Genomic DNA, 17,240 nt, shown 5'->3' with positions numbered 1-17,240 from the left:
TGCTGGGGTCGTAGATGCGTAAGCAAGTTAATTGAGTCCTGGATCGTTACAGCAGATAGGTTTGTACAATCTTCTCCGCCTTTGGCAAAATGCAGGTTCTTCCCATTTTTCTTTCCTCGGTAGTTCTCGTTGCCGTTCACACTTGACAACTATTCATTACTTCGGTTTTATTGTTTGAAAAATCATCTAGAAATGAAATGTAATTCAGGACAGGTTGTGGGTTTTTTTTTTTCTTTTTCCCCATCTCCTCCCCCCTTCTTTCACCAAGTTATCGAAGCAGCCAAAATTGAAGGGATCACAGGAGGTGCACGTTTTTGCTCGGGTTTTTTTTTTCTCGGATTTTTTCTCTGCCATATGTTGGGTCAACCACTACAAAAGACTTATGATGAAGAGGCTACATGTGATCAGCAGATTTATAGATTGTCAGAAAATGAATGCAGAAAAACGAAATTCCAGAGTTCCTCTTCTGTGTGACGTTTCTTAACGTATTTGGGTTCCTAGGTGCGTTCATGCTTTGACTTCCAGATAATTCTCTTCTCTGTAGTAAATGTGTTCTCTGCAGTAGCTCTTGCACTGAGGGGATTAATCGTGTTCAAAAGCAACCCTGCCAGCGTTCGTAGTTTGTTTATGTGCATCACAAGAATATTTTCTCTCTAGGGCTTTGAAGACGTGCTGCCTTACAATGAAGACTTAAGTAGTAATTAAATTCTCGAGGAACCGCCGAGACTCCTTTGGCTGAAATGGGGATGTTCCGGGCCCTGGATGCTGCGTCGCGGAGAAAAGGATGTTTAAACACGACTCCGTGAGTAGGGCGTGCGAGTGGGTCTGGGCGATCTTTCCGCACCCCGATCTCTTTCCATTGGATCAGAGGGTTGGAGGGATTGTACAAAAGAAAGCAGAGCGCTGGCATGCGGCGTTTTAGTTGTGCTCTTTGTACAACTGAATATCTTTTATAAAACATATTGGTGCAGGAGATGGAGTGAAAGCTTTTTGCACCTTCCAGTATTCCTGCTTTGATTTCTTTTCAGTTGCAATATAGTAATTTAGTAAAGCAGTTGCTTTTTCTGTTTATGTGTACTCATGCAAACATGTACACATACAGAAGTTCCCTTAGGTTTACTATAACATGGTGTTACACATTTCATTCTTTTTTTTCCCTGATGATTTTTTTTTAAACGTTAAAATGTTTGGGAGCCTGTGGGAAATCGAAGAATTCGAGGGTAGAATGTGAAGCCTGTGGACTTGCAAATGCGCTGGTTATGACAATTATCTGATATTTTTGTGGCTTCTGCGAGAAGTTGATAACCTCAGTCTAGTTCCTGATGACATGCATTCGAATTCCAAATTCATTTTGTATGTATCAATTTCAAGAGGGCAGCTAAAGATCAAATGCGTGTGTGGACTGAATTAATCTTTTTCTCCTTGGAAGCGAGACGTTCAGGTTGGGTAAGGCGTGCTGGCAGCTGTCTGGGCCGTCCTTAGCAGACAGATAGGCAGTTTTATTCTGTAGACCTTGTCAATCCAGTATCTTTCACTAGGACTAAAAACGGCTTTTAAAAAAACAGCGCGCAGAAATAATGTAGTTGGTTGAGGCAGAACTGCCGTTGGGATTGACAAGACGTGACATCTGTAGTTTTATAGGTCTTTACAGCTGGTACAAAAGAGATCTTTTTAAATATGTATAGTGGCTCTAAGATCCTTTTCTTTCTGTTTTTTTGCCTTCCAAGGTCAAAGCAGCGAAGACTTCTGTAAGACATGGATAGATGCAAACATGTTGGGCGGCTACGACTCGCCCAGGACCACTCTATCCTGAACCCCCAGAAGTGGCACTGCGTGGACTGCCAGACAACCGAATCTATCTGGGCTTGTCTGAAGTGCTCCCACGTAGCCTGTGGGAGGTATATCGAGGAGCATGCACTTAAACACTTTGAAGAAACCAGGCATCCGTTGGCAATGGAAGTTAACGATCTGTATGTCTTTTGTTACCTTTGTGAAGATTATGTCTTGAATGATAACCCGGAGGGTGATTTGAAATTGCTGAGAAGTTCTCTGTCAGCAATTAAAAGTCAAAAACATGATCCGTCAACAAGAAGTGGCAGGACATTGCGATCAATGGCTTTGGGAGAGGACATGTGCAGCCATCAAAGGAGCCCTCAGGGACAATCTCAGATGCTTACAGCTCTCTGGCACAGGCGCCAGTCCTTGCTTGCAAAGGCGCTACGGACCTGGTTTGATAAGAGCTCTAGAGGCCAGCTAAAATTAAAACAAAAGAAACAAATGGAGGAGTTGGAGAAAAAGAAGGAGGCAGCTAGGCAGCGGCGGCAGGAGATGAAGAGACAACTCCTGGAGGAGCTGGCAAACACTCCTCCGAGGAAGAGTGCAAGGCTGTTGTCTCACGTGCACAGAGAGAACTTGATTCCAAGGAAATTCAGGGAGGTGGCGACCGCTTCCCCTACCTCAAGGCAGATGCAGAGCAGCAGATTCAAACAGTTTTATTCCATCCGGCGTAAGCCTCTGATGACTCCCGGGGTAACGGGTCTAAGGAACCTGGGAAACACATGTTACATGAATTCTATTCTGCAAGTGCTAAGTCACCTCCAGAAATTTAGAGAATGTTTTTTGACACTTGATCTCTGTGAAACAGAAGAACTCTTAGCCAAAACTGTGAATGGGAAGTCTAGGATGCCTGGCAAATTGGCAAATGGGTCTGCTGCTAATGAGTCAGGGAAGACTGACAAAGTGGGATCATATGGCACGCAGAGCTTGCCAGCTGGCTTAAATGGTGGCTCCTCAATAAGCAGGAGTTTAGAACTAATACAACCCAAGGAACCAAGTTCAAAGCACATCTCCCTCTGTCACGAATTGCACACCCTCTTCAGAGTGATGTGGTCTGGCAAGTGGGCGCTCGTGTCGCCCTTTGCCATGCTGCATTCTGTGTGGAGTCTGATCCCAGCGTTTCGAGGTTACGATCAGCAGGATGCTCAGGAATTTCTCTGCGAGTTGCTGGATAAAGTACAGCAGGAGCTGGAGTCGGAAGGAACGAAGCGCAGGATCCTTATCCCTTTCTCACAGAGGAAGCTCACCAAGCAGGTCCTGAAGGTGGTGAACACCATTTTTCATGGGCAGTTGCTTAGTCAGGTATGCACCTACTTTTGCAGAGAAATCAGTTGGAGCCATTCACACCAAGGAGCAAAGGCTCTTGTTTCTTGAGGAACCACCGGATAAGTAAGAGGAATTGGTTAGGGGTGCCTCCTGAGAAAGAAACCTGTTGGGTTGCTGTGCAGGTTGTCAGCATTTTTGACCCCTGTCACATGTCTTGTAAATTCAGTTGACTTTTGCCACTTCAGAATGAAATCTGCACAAATACCGAAGTTCTGAGCCCTTGGTTTTAAGTTCTTACCATGTTTTTAAAGTGTCTTTGTAATTTGTTTTGTTCTTTCCTGGTTTTGTTTCCATGGCTAGAAAGAATGCGATGAAGGACAGAGAGGGCGGTCATCTTGTGCTATAAAGAAAAAACTCTGTGACAATTGGGGGTTTTTTTGCAGGCATATGAAAGTCATCTTGAGATACTGAGTGTGCTGAACCTGAGTTTGTGTAGGAGCTGAAAGTGCCTGCCATGGTGCTTGGTCTCTGATTCCTGTGCCGTTCCCTTGTCTGACATGTGTTATTCCCCACAAGGCAGACCCTGAGAACCCAGGGCATTCTGAAAGTCCTCAACTACCTTTGCTTTCCAGAAGAAAGGAAACTTGTGCATGACTTGACACTCAAGGGTTTGCAAGATCAGACCACGAAGCGTATTCTATGTGTGCATTCTCATTACTATTTATATCATCCTTCTCGGTGCCGTTCTTACTAAGCTTACGACTCCTAAGAACTTATGTGCAGATTAAAGATAAAAAGGTGTATTTTTCAAGTTTAAGCTTTTGGCTTTTCAGGGAAAGGATGCTTGAAGTCATGGTTCATTGGAATCATCTCTGCAGTGCGTGAACCACACGGACTTCTTAACTAAAAGCTCCTTGTTCGGTTGTCAAGAGACAACTGGAAAATGGTGCACGTTCTAGGTTCGGTGGTAGGTCTCTGTTAACAGCATGAAGATGTTCACAGATCAGTGTAATTTAGCTGTTACTATAATACACCATAAATAACTTGCCGAGCTATTTATTCTGCTTACGTAACTCTTGTGTGCATGTACCGTATTTAATTTCAAACCCCTCTACGCTTGAAGTTACCGGGCCCTTCAGTGCATGAAGCTGCAAGGTTGGAAGTCGGTTTCTGGCGGCTGGTTCTCATAGGAACGCACAGTCTGACCAGACCTGCTTTCTGGTTGTGTTACCCCCTCATGTTCCCACTTGCTGCCTCTGAGTTTAACTGAAAACTTTTCTGCTGTTCTTATTTGTAATACTGTGGGATGACGTAAGAGAACAAGTGCACCTGAAGTTTGTTCTTTCATGCTCCATTCATGAATAATTTTTATTTAGTTAGCAGATGAAACATTAAAGGAATGACACACTTTGAAATATGCAAGGAAAGCAGAGAAAATATGGAAGGAAGACTGCATGATAAATGCTAACGTGTACGTTTTGTAGTAGAAAACAGATCCAAGGTGCTTGTTACCCAACTGTGAATTGGTGTTGTACCTGTCATGGTGTTTAGCTGAGGAAGTGAATCCCATAGAGGTGAATATTGTCTCCATTTTTTTGAGAATTGAGAAAGTATTTTGAATTACCTGCTCAAGGTAGACAGCTTTCAGGCTGGAAATAAGTAGCATTTCACTTGACTTGGAGATCATCTTTCTATCTGTGAAACTGCACTGCCTTTTGGGCAAAAACTTGCTCTTTAGATGTGACAGTAAATGCCAGTCCGCAGGTGTACCTGTACGTAACTTCATTTGCGTGTACACATTTCATTCCCAGGTCACCTGCATAACATGCAACTACAAATCCAACACTGTTGAGCCCTTTTGGGATCTTTCCCTGGAATTCCCCGAGCGCTATCACTCCATCGAGAAAGGAATCGTCCCTGTTAATCAGACAGAGTGCATGCTGACAGAGATGTTGGCCAAGTTCACCGAGACCGAAGCTCTGGAAGGGAGGATATACGCGTGCGACCAATGCAACAGTAAGTCGGATCCTGCTGATGTCTTTGCCAAGCAGGTTCTCCTAGAGCATGTTACACAGGACGTCGTCCAGGTGGGCTTTGAATATCTCCAGAGAAGGAGACTCCGCAGCCCCCCTGGGCAGCCTGTTCCAGTGCTCGGTCACCCTCAGAGTAAAGAAGTTTTTCCTCGTGTTCAACTGAAACCTCTTATGTTTCAGTTTGTGCCCATTGCCCCTTGTCCTGTCGCTGGGCACCACTGCAAAGAGTCTGGCTCTGTCGTCGTGACATCCACCCTTGAGATATTTGTACGTGTTGATGAGATCCCCTCTCAGTCTTCTCTTCTTCAGGCTGAACAAGCCCAGCTCTCTCAGCCTTTAACGTTTCTGATGTGTGTTTTGTGTGTCTGAAAACGTGTATCGTGGCCTATATGTATAGGGAAACTGTTCTTCTTGCTGCTCATGCTGTTCTGTTTCCTCCTGTTGATGGCTTCTGCTCCTTTGGGCACCACTTTGGAGCCAGTATGTCATTTTTCTCTCATTTCTGCCATGCAGCAGCACAATTTACTAAGGGTTTAATACAACCCTGGTCAGAACTGCTCTTGCTGCTTGTGCTGGAAGGGAAAGGCGACTTCCAAAATTTTTTTTTGGGGGGAAAGGGGTTGGATTTAGAGACAGAAAAAGGAACTTTAGTCCCTACGGCTTGTTCATCTCCGCGTGGCAGGAAAGCTTTTATAACAAGTCATCTATATGCTGCTTGTTCTTGATTGAATCCGTTAACCAGAAATCACAAATGCGGAGTTCTTAAGGTCTGCCGCCAGGTTAGAGTTTCCATCTCTCTGTAGGCATTTTGTCAAGAAGCAATGAACTGACATTATTCTGGGAGTCTCGGGTTAATGTATTACCTGTTATATGAATGCACGTGTTTTGCTGTGCTCAGCTAGAAGATGACTTCTGCTTTCCTGTAGTAGGGCTGAGTGTAAGGTCATTATATGCTTGAAAATAATTTTAGCCTTGGGTATAATCATGCAGCTCAGCTACTCTGATAAGCTGGATTTGATTTTTTTTTTTTTTTTCATGCAGGTATTTGTGGCAAATGTTCATCCCCTTGGGAGGAAAATGCCAATAATTTGACTTGGATTGCAACTAAGCAGCTGAAGTAGCAAGTATTTGTAGAGATCTGTTCTCTATCAACTTGCAAATCTGTTACCAAACATCTTCAGAAAGCGTTAGGAAATAATGGTTGACTAGATGTTCTTGAAACAAAGCCAAATATAATTTGAACAGGTTCTGGTGCACAAATAACGTTGACAAAGTGTCGATAGGGATGAGTACAGCTTCCTCTTAACTCTCTTTTCTTTGATTCCTTGGGAAAGCCCGAATTTTAACAGTTACTTCAGAGCTAACTGGCTAAGAAAACCTAAGCCAGCTGAAAAAAAGTCAGGGAAAGGCAACCAAGCCTGCGTCTAGGTGCCAAAAACTATTGGGGGCACTGCTTGTCAGACGTGGTGGAGGAGGAGCAACCCATCTGTTCTGAAGCAGTGCAGTGAGGTGCAGAAATCTAATTAACAGGTACATTTCTTATTGGAAGCTCTGAAAGCCACCTGTCTTCCTCCTGCTGTAGTAGTATGTTCAGTGTCCTGGAAAGTGTAATCACTGGGAAGAGGAATCTTTTTTTCCCTCTTCTCCAGTTTCGGTTCAGAGGTTGTTTTGGACACGCAGACACCCTGCAAGAGGTGGAACTTTGCTGGAAGCATTTTCATCTGACTTGTCTGAATATTCTTGAGCTAGTGAAGCTTGCTACTACGAGCCTTACTCTAGTGGTATAAGGGGATCACAGTAGTAGACAGAATACAATATCAAATACTATTATTTGTATGCTGGTAGTTCACCTGTTGAAACTGCTACAGCCCTAGATGTCTTTGGCACTAGATTTGTCTTAATATTTCTGGTGTATTTCTCAAGAGCAAAACATCAGCATGAGCAGCTTGAAGGTGGTAACTGGTCGTGTGATTATGAGCATCACAAAAGTGAAAACGTTTAAGTATTTGGGGGGTCGGTCTCTTCTCCCTGGTAACGGGCGATAGGATGAGGGGAAATGGGCTGAAGTTGTGCCAGGGCAGGTTTAGCTTGAGTATTAGGAAAAAATTCTTCCCCAAAAGGGCTGTCAAGCACTGGAAGGGGCTGCCCAGGGAAGGGGTCGAGTCCCCATCCCTGGGGGGATTTAAAAGCTGGGCAACGAGGTGCTGAGGGCCAGTGGTGGGATGGCAGGGTTAGGGGAACGGTTGGGCTTGATGGTCTTAAAGGACTTTTCCAACCAAACGATTCTATGATTCTATTTTTAAACACATGAGTTTTGATCCTAGAGAAGTTCCTGCTCTGTGAAGGAATCCATAAGAAATGTTTGCTTGCGTGCCCATCCTGAGCACATGTGAACTGGACTACTGCTCCTGGAAGAAGAAGAAGAGTTCAGAACATGCTCTTTTCCCCTTCTGAAAATCAATTACATCCTAACAATCTTTGCCTTGATTTTTTTTTTTTTTTCTTTTGGTAGGCAAACGGCGAAAGTCTTCTCCTAAACCTCTTGTTCTGAGTGAAGCTAAAAAGCAGTTAATGATCTACAGACTACCTCAGGTCCTCCGACTGCACCTTAAACGATTCAGGTGAGTGGGGCACGCTCCATGGTGTCAGGCAAGCGACTCGCCTCTGTCTTTTTGGAAGGAAGTGATTAGTGTGGGCCTGTAACTTCTCTCGCATTCTGGGAAATACATGTTTATAAACTTTTTACCCAAACTAGATCTGATACCCTCTCAGAGTACTACATACATTACAGTCAGTAGCCTGTTGGTAGCATGTTTTCTACTATACACACAATATAAAGTTTTGTAAAGATTAATACCGATTTCCTTGAATTGTACTCAATGGTGTTTGTCCGAGTTTGCAGACAACATGAAACAGTGGCTGAGAGATGGATGAACTGATCGGCTGAGGGAAAGATTTGTTGAAGCTGGAAGCCCGTGATAGTTAAATGCTAATAATATGTATTTACTGTTGAATAAAACATAGCAAAGTTCCAAATATTATGAAAAGTTTCTAAAATGTTTAGTACAGGCAAGTGAGGTGTGTGGGGTTTATAGTTATATAACTGAGTATTTTAAATGCTGTTTGACTGTCACAATAGATGTTTGGCTTGCTTTGTGTTTGGCTGTTGCAAATCTCAACAATATCCTAACTATAAAAAATGGGCGTCAATGACAGAATCGGCTGTATGCAAAAGATGACTGTCCTAGATGTTAGAGTGAAAACAGAAGGAAAAAATTATATGATGCCTACTTGACGCTGGCACAGCAAGCTCGTCGGAGTTGTTTAGCCGTGGCTACTTCCGTGTGCATCTTCCCACAGCCCTGTACCGCTGTTGAGAAGCCGGATCCCGAGTCTTTGATTCGTGCCCTTGTGTTTGCAGGTGGTCTGAACGTAATCACCGTGAGAAGATTGGGGTCCATGTCCTCTTTGACCAGGTATTAAACATGGAACCTTACTGCTGCAGGGACTCTCTCTCCTCTCTTGACAAAGAGACCTTTGTCTATGACCTCTCCGCTGTGGTGATGCATCACGGGAAAGGGTTTGGCTCAGGACACTACACAGCATATTGCTACAACACAGAGGGAGGTGCGTGTGCCTTATTACGGGGGAAACAAATTCAAGAAACTCCCATTTTCTTCCATAGCCATAATGCTTTAAAGCTTTATGAACGAAGTTGTTTGGAATCAAGTTTCCTGACATTCAGTAGTTTGTTTCCCAGAATGTATTGCTAGTAGCATGTTTTCCCTTTTTTTTTTTTTTTTTTTTTTTTTTTTTTTTTTTTTTTTTTTTTTTTTGCATAAAGCCACAGATTGCTGCTCTTCGCTTTGCGGCCCTTCGGGATGCCTTTTATTGCTTGCTGTTAACAGCATGAATGCTTCATTTTCTCACGCGATGTAACTCCGTGGAGCTGCTCCAGCTGGGTGTCTCTTCTCAGTATCCTTGGGATGATGAGATAAACAGAAAGTGTTTTGAGACTGGACAGGAGCTATTCATGAATAACATCCGCAGGGTTTTTGTGAATTTCCAGCAGTCTCTTTCTGCAGCTGAATTAGCATTGACTCAGCCTCCTGACTTGTGGAGAAAGAGGTACAAATTGCCTGTCTCCAGGGAATTTTTATTTTCCTAATTGAGTTTTCAGACTATAATACACAATTGGTTAAGTTATGATTTGGTATTTCTAAACTCTGTTACCGGCTCAGAAACAATCAAAATGTTCTCCAGATCAGAAACTCCTTTCCAAAGCATCTGTAGAGAAGAAGACAGAGATGCCTTTTCTCCTACATTGCCCTTTTTCTCTGTGGATGTTTCCTATGAACAGTTCCAAAACGCATTCAGAAGGAATTATACCTCCCTTACTAATGTCCTCTTTCTCACTTTGATTCCTAGGTTTTTGGGTCCACTGCAATGACTCCAAACTGAATGTATGTAGCGTGGAGGAGGTGTGCAAAACCCAGGCCTACATTCTTTTTTACACTCAAAGAACAGTGCAGGACAAAGCAAGAATCTCAGAAAAACAACTCCAAGCTCAGGTGCCGTCCAAAAATAGCGATAAGGACAGAAGACTGACATTCCCATGATGGGGAGCTCTGTAACTCAATCAACAGTCTCAGTTTTTTTTAAAACCATTGGCGTTCACATCTTTCCTCTTGGTAGGAAAAAGGCTCGCTGCAGGAAGGGGATCAGGTCATGATGTTTGCCGCCTGGGGTCTGGAGAAGCATATCGAGCTGTGCAATTCTGACATGTAAGATTGTAGTCAGAATCTTGTTTCTAAAGCGTCTTGTTGTTAAATTATGCTCACAAAATGAAACGAGAAAGTTTGATGCTGTATATCATTCATCTCATATCAAAAAGGAATTGCGTAAGGCGTGTAACAAATGAACACAAACAGGAAATAGAAGCATTCAACTGGCTTCAAAAACCATCAGTACCTAGTAACGCTGATAAAACTCCAGAAGGAACAGGTATAGTACCCTCCCCTTTAACTGACATGCAGATTTCCAGGGTTTGAATCACACGGTCACCCAGGTATTTATTTGAACGGTTGTTGGATAGATGGAGTTGACTGCCCTGAGAGCCATTCTTGCTGGAGAAATGTTTAACGTTCTTTTACCAGAGAAACTATTCCCCCTGGCCTCAGCTATCTCTGCGATACCAATTTCTTTGCCGTCAGTTGAGGGCAAACCCGTGGCTGGCAAGCTTTGTCAACAGCTCTGTTTCTCAGTGGTACTGGGGGTGTGTGCGTGCTTGGTGGTTTATTCTCTGGGCTGAACTGAATTGGCAGCTAAATTCACTAGGAATGTGATTTTAAAACAGTTCTGCTCTGGAGAAGGTGTTTTTAAAAACAAACAAACCCCTGTAATAAAACAGGAATGTACCTGTGTTTCTCCTCTGTTTACAGTGGCAGCGAAAACAAAGCCCTATACTACAGGCTTCTGCTGGCATAACTTTGTTGACCAGGTTTATAAAGAAGTCTGAGCCCTGGCTTGCACAGCTTGTGGCAGCAGAAGCGTGGAGCATGGAGGCATCTTACACTGGCAAACTAGCACTTTTTTACAAGTGTGGCTTGTTTTCCTCAGGGGAACGGGGTGGTGGTAATACCACAGCGGTGAGAGACAGAGCTAGCTTCTGCTGCTGCTTCTGTAATGGAAATAGTCATTAATTGTGGTTGTCACACAAGGCCCAGACTAACTGGAGGCAGTGAGGTTGCACAGGTGTAGTGTGCAGGATTTAGCCTGTGAAATCTTTATTTCTGCTGGGACATAAAGGGAAGGAACGCGGTTAAATCTCAAATTCCATGTTGAGTTGGAAAGGCTCTAAAAATGTCTGCATCTGTCATCATCTTGATTTTAGAATTCTGTGAGAAACAGAGAGCCTTAGTTGGCTGCTTATAGTCACTTCTCAGCCTACAGCTGCACCTCAGGTGTTTTTATAATTTGGGGTTTGGCTGTTCACATTTCATGTTTTAATCCAATCTGAATACGTAGCTGCAAAGAGACGGGACGTCTTTCAATCTTGGTGGTTTGTTGGGTTTTTTAATAAGTGGCTAAAGGAGCAGTAATCTAAAGTACGATGTTCTTCAAAAAAATTGGTTCCATTTTCAGGCAGAGAAGTTCTGAAAGTGTTTCTCTTCCTTCCTCTTTTTTTTATTCTTGTCAGCATTTGCCCATCAGACACACGCTGACAACCCTACGTTGTTGTTGGAGGGGTGAAGAGGTAAGTTTCCCAAATACCATTCCTCTCTTTCCACTGTCACTTCTGTGACTTTTAATCTCCTGTCCTATGGGCAAACTGGTCTCTCTTACTTTGGCTGCTGTTAATCGCTTCAGCCATGCAGAGATGAGCACAACAAACAAGAAACTTTTATTTTGTCAGAGCACAATGTCGCACCGGGTCTCCTCTGTCCTTAAAGTTTCCCGTTTCTTGTATGTCTGAGCAACATCCTGCTTTTTGAGCCTACAGAAACTGTCTTTTTGACAATTAAGGATAATTTTGAGATCATACGCTGTTATTTTTTTCGAGATGAGACAGTTTGAAACCATCCTATGGGAACTGGTTAAAAAGTTTTAGTTTCGGTTCTCTAAATGTAGCAGGGTCTGGAAGGATTTCTTACGAATGTCTGTATATCGATGTATTTACTAGGTAGGGGATTTTTTTGTGCTACCAGTAAATAAAACTAATAAAAATACAATAGGCCAAATTGAGATCCCACAAAAGTAAATGTGACTGCTGATTGCAGGGGAAGCTGAGTTGGGTTCAGCTCAGGTAGAAGTTGACATTCCTGAACGAATCAAAATGAAATGCTTGTGATTATCAGATACGTGATGGGTTCTTTTCTAGAGCAAAACATGCTCTGTGAAGACTCTGTGTCTCAAAAGGAAAATGAAAGGAAAAATTGTGCTTAACATTGCCTTTTTGATCAGAGGTGGAAGGGAAAACTCGTATTTTTCCCATGCATCAGTCCTTCCAGGCCTATCCACCCATTCAGAGGATTATATTCTTCTAAGTGACAGTCATGGTTTACTGTGGTGCGTTCGCTTGCTGACCCCCCTCGCCGTGCTGGCCGTTTGTATAAAAATTTGACAGAAATGCAAACCGGAGTGCAGCATTAGTTGTTACTGCAGTGAGCCGAGACTCTTCGCTATGAATGCTCATCTTTTGACTGAGTGTTTGGCATTAATATTTGAATTCAGGTAGTAATACAGTTGTCACGTGAGTCAAGGAGGTTGCAGAGGGGAGCGGGGAGCTGGGAGCGTGCCGGTAGCCGTTGCTGTGTCTGATTGCCCAAGCAGATTTTGTAGCATTTGCTGGTGACGTCTTTTGACATTAGTGGCCTCTCCATATGACATTAGCCTCGTTGTGCTGAGATGTGGAGATACTGCAGGCAGAAAAATGATTGCCCTGATAGGGAAGGAATGAATTATACTTCAAAGTAAATAAACTTGCTTTTTCCAACACTGTGAGGTTTCTGTAATATTTAGCTTTTATTTGGAAGCGATAGCGTATAGCATTTTTTATGCTGTTTGGTTTATATTTGTCTACTGCAGGCTTCTTTATATAAGCATAGCCCAATGCTCCCTCCATGGTGGACACTGTTTTATAGTGTCCTGTTTGCCAGAAACTCGGACTGGAAATTACCTCTCTACATCAGTAAGATGAAAATATGACTTGCAATTACAGTGAAGCCTGACAAAGGGTAGTCTGTAAAGCAAACTTTGTCCCTCCTTTAATGGTATGGCTTCAAATCCTGCTAGTACGCTGATGCGTATTTAGAATAATTCCAGGTTTAGGCTCTGCTTTTGCAAATACCCGGGCAGATGATGTGACTTAACTCATGCGTGGAGTTCAGTGGTCACTGTTGTGAGTTGCAAGCTAAGTGCCTGCGACATAAAAACCTCTATTTAGGTACAACTGGGAGCAGAATTGGTTTTTCTATGTGCTGGGATTCCTGTACCGGGGTTCCAGTCTTGTAGCAAGGAGTCAGTTGCCTTGAGAGATGCTCAGAGCAAGTGTGAGGTTCTTGGCGCCTTGCAGGTTTTTGCCTAAAGGCGTAGGAAGCCACTGTACGCTGGCAGGCTGTCGGCCTCGTGAGTATGCAGCCTTTGGGACAGAACTGTCCAGCATGTCCTTATCCAGTCAACTTGTAAGTAAATTGGCATTCCTTAATTTTACGTTTTTAAGAATGAAGAATCTTCATGTATTCATGGCCAGGCGTGATACAGCATCTGCTGTAGTTGTTGGAAAACGCTTTATTTTAGCTAACTTTATTCCACTAGCAGGTTAGTTACATAAGTTTGCCTTCATGCTATCCCTTTACTGGCTGTGTTCCCAAGTTAAACTATGCATACTGCAAAACCAGTTCCTCTGCAAAGCACTGAAAAAACAATTTTTTCCCCGTTAGGTCTGACCAGAACAATTCTCTGGTCTGCCTTTGAAGTTGTTCATGTGAGGCAGCAAACGGAATAATGCATGTTAAATGCTTGACGTCAAACTTTTCTGGGTGACAGTGCCACCCCCACTTACTTAGGGAATTCCAGATGGTTTTTTGAGCGTAAGAATAAAACTGGAAATGGTAAAAGCATGAAGTGTGTCCTATGGACTCACTATCAGAAGGGGGTTTTGCTTTTAGAAGGCAAGGCTTCTAGCATAAATATTGTCTTGGTGGTAATTTAGAAACTGTTTTATTGATTGTAACGTCCCCAGGCCTGAATACGCTTAATTGCATCCCAAGGAGAGAGACTAATGAAACTTCTAGCTGTTGCCAGATTACCCCGGGATGAGCTCCAGTGGAAGTCAGTGGTGTTGCAGGATGAGAACTACGTAAGCGGGAGACAGGGAGATGAGTTTTTACCTTTCACAGTTTTGTGAACTAATTTTGTATGGTTCCTTAGATTTGGTGCCTTGTATCCAATAATATTTTGCGTGGGGCAGAAACATTGGGAAATAAACTGTGAATTCCCGCCTCCTGGCTGACGCAGCAGGCAGATTTGTGTGTTTTTACAGGTACTCGGTATCACTGACATCTTTCTCTTCCATATCTGTATGCGAATGAAGTTTGCCAGCGAGCTCAGAAGCTAGTGTTTTAGAGTTACATGCTTGAAATCTCTATTTGTAATAATTCCAATAACAGCTTGTTCAAAGGCGGATTAGATTTGGCTTCTTAAATTTTCTTACGTCATCCAGGCCCCTCCAGTCGGGTCAGTATATCGGCATCTCTCAGAGCACGTAGCATAGAGCAAGGATTAAAAACTTCAGTGGAGGTTTTGGTAGAAGCAGCTGTGGCTTTGGGGAGCACCGTTGGTTACAAACGTAATGATAATTGCTGGTTTAGAAATTTAAAAAAAAAAAAAAAATACAGTTCCCATTGCCATGGCAGTGTTTGCACAGGTTTCCCCTTAGCAGCCTGGCAAATACTTCCACACATAAGCAAAAGCGCGCCGTGGTAACGCCTGCGTAAATTTAATATGCAATAGATAGTTATGTAAGGTGGTCAAGTGCCCCTTCTTCAAAGTAAATCATAAAATCCAAGCACCAGCTCTGAACACTGCCTTTTTGTGTGCATCTAATCCTTTCAGCAGGTTTGGGACCAGATAGGACGGACTTAGGTGGAGAATTTATTGCCTGTGGGAATACAAATCCTCAATTCAGTGGATTTTTGGTGTCTATTACATTAATACTGATACCTGTTTATTGCAGATGGGAATGTGAAGCATTGCAGCAAGCTTCTAAATTTGTAAACCCACACATTTAAATGATCAGAAGCTGCATACGTTCGTTACCTGTACCGACTAGTGATTATTTGTCTTAGTTGATTTTAGGGGTGTGCCTTTAGGCCGCTCCTTCTGTTGTACTGATTTTTATTTTGTGTATGGGTTCCACTTGTTTAAAGGATAGTGGGCCAAAGTACTTTCAAAAGGTATGTTCTTACATCTTAAAAATGAGCTCTGCAATGGGGGCCCAAGACTGACTTTAACCACTGTTAACTATTTATTGTGCTGAAGCTTGTGCACGATGCAGAATGCATCGCAGTTACAGCAAAGTGCTGTGCCCTTAGGGTTCTTCTTGAACTGCCGTACTACTGATTTTGTGCAGGCCGGAGCGGGTAGGGAAGGAGTTGGGATGAGTGAAACGACCAATAAAAAGAAAGCCAAGCCAACCACAGCAATAAGCTGTCATGAAGAGACAGGAAGCATCCGATGAGGGCACCCCGTGTGTTAGAGGGTTGCGTGTTTTGCAGGCAGGGACATTAGCGCAATCCAAACGCAGCCTCGTTAGCAGCAAGCTCCTACTGGTTCTATGGCAAAAAACATTCTCTCATCGGTAGTCTCATACTGGCAAAACGAATGGTGCTTTTCCATGAGATGTTACTGTTCCTAAGGAACAGCACCCCAGATTATCAAGTTTTAGAAAGGAGCTACCCACTTAAAGCCTACGTCACTGTTAGTGCTTGGCATAACTGGAAGCGAGAAGGGAGATGATTACTTTGCCTAATTTGATTTGTAATTTTTGGTCGTGATAACGTAGTTCCAATAGAGGTGGCAGGTGGTGAATTTTCTTTTTCCCCCCATGCTGAAGCGCTGCGCCCTGACTCATCAAACTAGGGCTTGGTGGAAGCTGGAGTAGAGGCCTCCTCTCGTTTCTGTTCCTGCTTTACAGCCACTTTTTGTGTGAGCATGTCCTTACGCAAGCGTGGGGCTTCTGAATGGTGCTTCTGCTAAAGAGAAGCAACCACATCCCTTCAATGTGGGCAGGGTTAAGTGTGAAGTCCTTAGGCTAGCCTTACTCCCTTAGATAACCCTGTCCGTACCGTGGGGATAATTTGTACTGCTACAACATTGTTGGTACGAACCCGTGCCGCGTTGGTGGCTAGGCAAGGTTCAAGAACGTACGATAGCACGGGCAGGCTAGAGCTACGCACATGGATAACGTCGCCGCAGGCTCGTGGGGCGCCGCTGAGCGGAATCGGTAGCTGAGAAATCAGGAGAACCACCCGTGAGGCTCCTTCTCTTCTGCACAGCTAGCACAGTCTTTGTGCTTCGTAACTCCACGCCTCTGATTTAGGAACAGCGTTTTCATAGCAAGCGTCACCTTCGCTCTCCTTACATGTATTAAATGGCGTCACTAGGCCTGGCTCTATTTCCTACTGCTACAAGATGAACCACATATTGCCATGTGAAAACCCAGGTTTTTGCCTAGTTTATCAGATGTGTAAAACTACAGTAACTTACCACTGGCAACCTAGAGCCCACGTAAAAGATAATTAGGTCCTATTTTTTTCTCTGCTTAACTTCAGCTTTGGTTAAGCAGTCACAAACTCTTTAAGCCACAGCCTTCTGTACATTTAATGAGCAGTTTACAGGAAAGGAACAAGTGGATAAGTTTTTTGCCAGTAAAACTTTTTTTTTTTACAGGGCTGCCTTTCCGTAAAAGAAACTTAAAACACAACTTAGAAACTTGAAACAGCTTCTCCGAGAGGAGTGCTGCCCAGGCGAGCTCCCTTAAGGTGCAGTGGGCTTGGGCAGGGCGCTGCCGGGGAGACCCTGCTTCTGCTAATGCCCTGCAAGCTTCGCTCTTGAGTAAGGGCAGAATTAAAGCTAATCTTCAGCACTTTGAAAAGTTAATCCCGCTCTAAGTTAAGGTTGCTGGAAGGGTGCTGTTGGCAGAGGCGGGATAGAAGACGAGGAGTTTTCCCTCAATACAAACCCCCCCGGCAGCCCGAGTGAAATGCTGCGCCGCTTCCTTGGCTGAGGAGCCAGGCTGGAGCGTGGGTGGGTTTCCTATTTGTTCCAGTGACTTCTGTAGGGGCTTGAAGTCAGAACGGCCTCCAGTTTCTGCTTCAAGTTTCTGGTATTTACGTCACTAATGACTTAAGCTGATGTGTGCCATGCTGTGCTCATGAACGAGGCTGCCTTTGCTTCAAGGACGCTCCCAGGCAGCAGCGAGCGACAAGAGAATCCAATTAATTACTGAATGTTTCTGGCAATGTGTCCAGCTGTCTCACAGCTCGGTGCAAGCGCACTAGAAGCACGGCTCCTAATCGCGGGGTCAGCCGGTTTTATTTTAGT

The 17,240-nt window shown here is 43.7% G+C and overlaps 2 protein-coding genes across 3 annotated transcripts in view; both read left to right on the top strand.

Moving 5' to 3' along the window:
* Positions 1-665: 665 nt before the first annotated feature.
* Positions 666-9,775, top strand: USP49 (ubiquitin specific peptidase 49). 2 transcript variants are annotated; one of them, XM_035893767.1, is made up of 6 exons: positions 666-802; positions 1,728-3,138; positions 4,914-5,118; positions 7,648-7,756; positions 8,557-8,762; positions 9,564-9,775. In XM_035893767.1, exons 2-6 carry the CDS (start codon positions 1,756-1,758, stop codon positions 9,752-9,754), a joined length of 2,094 nt encoding a protein of 697 aa, XP_035749660.1. In that variant the 5' UTR covers positions 666-802; positions 1,728-1,755; the 3' UTR covers positions 9,755-9,775. The 2 variants fall into 2 exon arrangements, with proteins under 2 accessions (XP_035749660.1, XP_035749661.1); XM_035893768.1 differs by having other exon boundaries at positions 8,557-8,611; positions 9,564-9,683.
* A 1,544-nt stretch (positions 9,776-11,319) lies between these two features.
* Positions 11,320-17,240, top strand: part of LOC118452225 (trithorax group protein osa-like) — an 18,805-nt gene continuing 12,884 nt past the window's right edge. Inside the window, exon 1 of the mRNA XM_035893769.1 lies at positions 11,320-11,391. The gene's annotated coding sequence lies outside the window, so the exon portion shown is untranslated. The remainder of the gene's footprint in view (positions 11,392-17,240) is intronic.

Source organism: Egretta garzetta, unplaced genomic scaffold, assembly GCF_000687185.1.
Source record: "Egretta garzetta isolate BGI_Z169 unplaced genomic scaffold, ASM68718v1 scaffold105, whole genome shotgun sequence".
Classification (NCBI taxonomy): Eukaryota; Metazoa; Chordata; class Aves; order Pelecaniformes; family Ardeidae; genus Egretta; species Egretta garzetta.
The sequence above is the reverse complement of the archived record's forward strand: the minus strand, read 5'-3'. Positions and strand labels throughout refer to the sequence as shown.